The sequence below is a fragment of the Pelobates fuscus genome, chromosome 5 (assembly GCF_036172605.1).
Source record: "Pelobates fuscus isolate aPelFus1 chromosome 5, aPelFus1.pri, whole genome shotgun sequence".
NCBI lineage: Eukaryota > Metazoa > Chordata > Amphibia > Anura > Pelobatidae > Pelobates > Pelobates fuscus.
Window position 1 is genome coordinate 319208501 of NC_086321.1, and position 6073 is coordinate 319214573.

Below are 6073 nucleotides of genomic sequence, written 5' to 3' on the forward strand. Positions count from 1 at the left end.
AGTGCTCAATACAATTTATACAAATACACATGAGTATATAAAGCTAAACTATGTTTGATTTTATACACGTAGATACTTACATTTTATTACAGATATGTAAGCATAAAATTAATTATGTGAAGAGAACTAGAGAATAAATAATAGTGTAGTATTTAAAACTGTAGTTGTGATAAGTAAAATAAAAGATGTACACTCACACTTTCCTGGAGCTTCAATACAGCTCCAGTGTATGCGCGGAATAAACCCCGCCTATGGATCAAGTGCAGAGGCAATTCTTCAAGTTATAGGTGTGGTAGGGTGTATCCTCATAAAAACAAACAAATAGAAATTGTATATGGTCATGTATATAGAGCTATGAAGTAAGGGTAGGTAAAAACTATAAAATACACTCACGTGTAATGGAGCCATAATACCTGGCTCCTCTGATAGCGCTTGAAATGGTATGATCCTCACTCAAGGATACCGGTGTAAATATATCTTCCGTCCGTGTATATGTGGAGATAAACAAACAGAACCACAATAGTGAACACCGTAAAAAGGAGTTTAAGCAGAAATAAATAAGTTAAACCTACTCACATGCTAAAGAGCAAGTTCCGGATTGCTCAATCCAAAGCGCTTGGGTGGTATGATCCCCACCAGGGATATAGCTCCAAACAATCCAACAGCAGCAAAGATAGGTTCAATTAAAAAAGGACTTTAATGTAAAAAAAATTATAAAAGTAATAAACAATACAAAGTTATAAACAATACACTTAACGCGTTTCTCATTGGATAGGCTTTATCAAAAGTGTGTACAAATACAAAAAGAGAAGTCCTGCGCTCATTGGAGTAACTAAATGACCTCCATTTGTTTAACCCCTTAAGGACACATGACATGTGTGACGTGTCATGATTCCCTTTTATTCCAGAAGTTTAGTCCTTAAGGGGTTAAATATACATAGGGATTAAGGAGAGAGCACAGGTAACTTTTTTTCTTTTTTACTATATGTATTGGAGCTGATGTGTACTGTGGTCATTGCTGCCACACCACTGCGCGGTGGGTGGGGGCCATAAATTACAATGGGGGGCACCTACTGCCCCCCCTCCCCCGGGCTCCCACCTGGGGGTGGAATGATAATGAGGGGCGGGGGACCTTCTCTCCTTCCCCCTTGGCCCCCACCCCTGGGCGGTGGGTGGGGGCCATAAAGATAATGAGGAGAGGGGACCTACTGTCCTCCCCCTCTCCGGCCCCCACCTCTGGGCTGCGGGTGGGGACCATAATGATAATGTGGGGGGGGGACCTACTGTCCTCCCCCCCGGCCCCCATCCCTGGGCGGCGGGTGGGGGCCCTAAGTCAAATCCTCCCCCCATCAAAGGTGACTAGTGGTCCCCAAGCCCCTAGTCATCGGCCCTCCCCACCCAAATAAAAAGGCCCCTGCCTACCCCCCTCACCCTCAAAAATAGGGGAATAAAATTACTACCCTGTAAAGTAAAATTAAACTTACCATTCGACGTCTTCTTTTTTCTAAAATCTTTATTTTTCAGCCCCAAAATAGGCCAAATAAAAATCCATTATACCCGTCGAACTTAAAAATAAAATAAAAAACCCGAGCGCCAAAAAAAAAACCAGAGGAAAAAGAAAAAACCCGAGCGCAAAAAAAATAATCCATCTTCACCCATGGAGGGTGAAGCTCCAGACTGAGCTCCGCAAGGCGGGGTAAGGTTTATAAAGCCTTGCCCTGCCCTGCAATTAGGCTAAGAACACTCTGATTGGTGGGTTTAAGTCAATCCGAGTGCTCTTTGTCATTTTACACAGCGTGGGAAAATTCCAAAGAACTTTCCCACGCTGTGTAAAATGACACAGAGCACTGTGATTGGATGGTCCGCGCAGGGGTGGGGCCGGATAGTAGTTGTTTTTTTTTTACAGTGAGCAGCCACAGGCTGTTTAGTAGACATGCCCTTACTCGCAGTATAGCGAGTAGGGGCATTGAGGAGATTTTAATCTCCTTTATGCTAGTATGGGGGTCATATTGACCCCCATAGAGTGAGGGGGGACATGGGGATTTTAGGAAGTGGCGGGGAGCACTGCTCCCTGCCGCTTCTATCTTTACATATTACAAGGAGGGAGCTGCAAACCGGTAGCTCCCTCCTTGTAATAAACTGAACGAACAAACGAACACTGATACTCAGTGTTAGTTTGTTCATCTGATTTTTCTATTCATTCATTCGTCTATCTGATGAATGAATGAATAGATTAAATTCCCGTTCGCATGTCTAGGTGTTTAACTGGGCATGTGTGGAGATCTCAGAGCTATCTAGTGTGGGCAGATGACGTGTCCCACAGTGACTTCATCTACCCACACAAAGATGGCGGCGCCCTGAATAAAGATCGGGGCAGAAAATAAAGATTAATAAATAGGTAATATGGGGGGCTTAGGGGCATTTGGGGGGTAACTAGGGGGTCAATTGGATGTAGTGGAGGCAGGAGGGGGGTTAAACAAAAACGGGATTCGGCATGACAGTGCCGCTTTAAGGGTTAACAAGTATATAGGGGTGTATATAAAAATACCCCATTTCTGTCTCATTAGAGATATCTTTGCCAGAAGCTCAAGGAAGCAAGGTGAAGGGTTAGAGTAGGACCCGTCCAGGGTCGGCATAGAGGTCTAAGCTTACAACTGACATGTGAAAAAACATATTTTTGACACAGACAACATGGCGGTCTCCATCATGTACAGCCGGCTGTCAGCGGGACTGAGGAGCCGGGCGCCCCGGGCCGCCCTCGGCTCTGCCGTTCAGGTGCTCAGTGGATTTCCTGGACTTTTTGGTGGTCATGGCTTGCAAGCACAACAGCAGAGGAACCTTTCACTGCATGAGTATCTTAGCATGGATCTGTTGAAAGATGCTGGAATTGCCATACCAAAGGGCTTTGTTGCAAAAACACCAGAGGAGGCTTATTTAGTTGCAAAAGAAATAGGTTCGAAAGATCTGGTTGTAAAAGCGCAAGTGTTGGCTGGTGGCAGAGGTAAAGGTACCTTTGAAGGTGGTCTTAAAGGAGGAGTGAAGATTGTTTATTCTCCAGAAGAAGCCAAAGACATTTCCTCACAAATGATTGGGAAGAAACTATTTACAAACCAGACAGGAGAAAAGGGCAGGATATGCAATCACGTATTTATTTGTGAGCGACGATATCCCAGGAGGGAGTACTACTTTGCAATCACCATGGAGAGATTTTTTCAAGGTCCTGTGCTGATTGGAAGCTCCCAAGGAGGTGTTAATATTGAAGATGTTGCTGCTGAGAATCCAGATGGCATTTTAAAGGAGCCCATTGATATTGTGGAAGGTATCAAGAAAGAGCAGGCTGCCAGGCTTGCTGAGAAAATGGGCTTCCCGGCAAATATAATAGATGAGGCTGCACAGTGTATGGTCAATCTGTATAATCTGTTTATGAAATATGATGCCACAATGGTGGAAATAAATCCAATGGTGGAAGATTCATCAGGAATAGTTATGTGCATGGATGCAAAGATCAATTTTGACACTAATGCAGCATATCGCCAGAAGGAAGTGTTTGATCTCAGGGACTGGTCACAAGAAGACGAACGAGACCAACAAGCAGCAAAGGCTGACCTCAACTACATTGGACTGGATGGCAACAATGGATGTCTTGTGAATGGAGCTGGTTTAGCAATGGCTACAATGGATATAATAAAAGTTCATGGAGGAACACCAGCAAATTTCCTAGATGTTGGAGGAGGTGCCACGGTTCACCAAGTAACAGAAGCATTTAGACTAATTACGTCTGATAAAAAGGTTCTAGCTATCCTGGTTAATATTTTTGGTGGCCTTATGAGATGTGATGTTATTGCGCAAGGCATCATAATGGCTGTGAAAGACCTTGAACTGAGGGTGCCTATTGTTGTCCGTTTGCAAGGTACAAGGGTTGATGATGCCAAAGCACTGATAACTGCCAGCGGTCTGAAAATTCTTGCTTGTGATGACCTTGATGAAGCTGCAAAAATGGTTGTAAAGCTTTCAGAAATCGTATCATTGGCAAAACAAGCACAAGTGGATGTGAAATTCCAGTTATCAATCTAAAGCTTCCCAAAAAGAATTTTGTTGAATTTGAACATTTTTTGTGTTTTTTTTTTCTCTCTCCTTTTTCTTTCTAAACTTTAATTAAATGCTTTATGACTGTAAAATAGTTTGTGTTTAAACTGAGTTGCTGCTCTTTAAATCATTGTCACTTTACATATGTATTGGAACAGTTTTTACATTCTAGACTAGTTATTCATCACATTGCATCGCGTTGAAGCCAACTGCTGTATTGTAATTATCAGACATGCATTCATGTAACAGACATTCTGTGACTGGATGCTTGTTAGCTACATGCATCTTTAAATGTATTAATGTGTGTGGCAGAGTAGATAATCATATGACACTTATCGATTATAGAATATCAGATCAGGATGATACTTTTGAAAGCCACTATAGTAATGGTGTTTTCATATTCGAAACGGGAATATGTGGTTCATTTAAATAGTACAGTCCTAAATTGTGGCTTATGGTTAAAGGAGACATATGACTAGAACTTTCTGCTTCATTGGCCTATAAATAATACCCCAGTATTGGGAATCTTAGTGGGAGGCTACCTGCACTACATGTTGTGTGTAAATGTGGTCTATTATACATAGCAACACTCTATCAAAGATTACCACCTGTCTGTTATTCTTCCATGAAGTTAGGTATACAATTTGTACTTAATATGTTACTTAATATAGTCTTAATTAAGTAACCTATTGTTTAAGCAAAATGGGTATGAAAGGTACAGCCAGCAGGAAAATTGGGTCTTGTAAGTTGTTAACACAAAATAATAAAAAAAAAAAAAAAAAAAAATTTTTACTTAGATTCAAATTAAAATATATGCATTTGCTTGATATTCTACTAAACCAATGTATGGGTTTTTTATGTAATTTTATTTTCCTGATCAGGGCCGGCCTTAGGCCTTTGGGCACCCTGTGTGAAAAATCTTCACAGCGCCCCCCCTTCCCGTCTACCCCACTCCTTCCCCCCCTCCATCCCCCTTCCTACACACCCTGTCACACACACACACAGGCAGACAGCCAAACACACAGAGGCAGACAGACACACACACACACACAGTCACACACACACAGGCAGACAGTCACACACACACACACAGACACAGGCAGTCACACACACACAGGCAGACAGTCACACACACACAGGCAGACAGTCGCAGTCACACACAGGCAGACAGTCACAGTCACACACACACAGGAAGACAGCCACACACACAGGCAGACAGTCACATACACACACACACACAGGCAAACAGCTACACACAGGCAGACAGTCACACACACACACACACACACACACAGACAGTCACACACACACAGGAAAATAGCCACACACACAGGCAGACAGTCTAAAAAACACACACACACAGTCACACACACAGGCAAACCGCCACACACACACATGCAGACAGTCACACACACACACACTCAGACAGTCACACATACACAGACAGTCACACACACAGTCACACAGTCACACACACACACACACACAGACAGTCACACACACAGTCACACACGCAGACAGTTACACACACAGACAGTTACACACACACATACACAGACAGTCACACAGACAGCCACGCACACAGACAGTCACACACACAGGCAGACAGTCACACACAGGCAGACAGTCACACACACACACACACACACACAGGCAGACAGTCACACACACAGGCAGACAGTCACAGTCACAAACACACACACAGACAGCCAGACAGCCACACACACAGGCAGACAGTCACACACACACACACACGCAAACAGTCACACACACACATAGACAGTCACACACACAGGCAGTCACACACACAGTCACACACACAGACAGTTACACACACACACAGTCACACACAGGCAGACAGTCACACAGGCAGACAGTCATACACACACAGACAGTCACACAGACAGACAGTCACACACACAGGCAAACAGCCACACACAGGCAGACAGTCACACACACACAGTCATACACACAGACAGTCACACAC

The 6073-nt window shown here is 43.6% G+C and overlaps 1 protein-coding gene across 1 annotated transcript; it reads left to right on the forward strand.

Annotated features, from left to right (window-relative positions):
* Positions 1-2685: 2685 nt before the first annotated feature.
* On the forward strand, positions 2686-4233 carry LOC134612915 (succinate--CoA ligase [ADP-forming] subunit beta, mitochondrial-like). Its single transcript, XM_063457376.1, has one exon. The coding sequence runs from the start codon at positions 2692-2694 to the stop codon at positions 4072-4074; it is 1383 nt and encodes a 460-aa protein (XP_063313446.1). The 5' UTR covers positions 2686-2691; the 3' UTR covers positions 4075-4233.
* The last annotated feature ends 1840 nt before the right edge of the window (positions 4234-6073 follow it).

Coding starts and splice junctions, on each gene's coding strand:
- LOC134612915 (XM_063457376.1), top strand. CDS start 2,692: ATGGCGGTCTCCATCATGTACAGCCGGCTGTCAGCGGGACTGAGGAGC.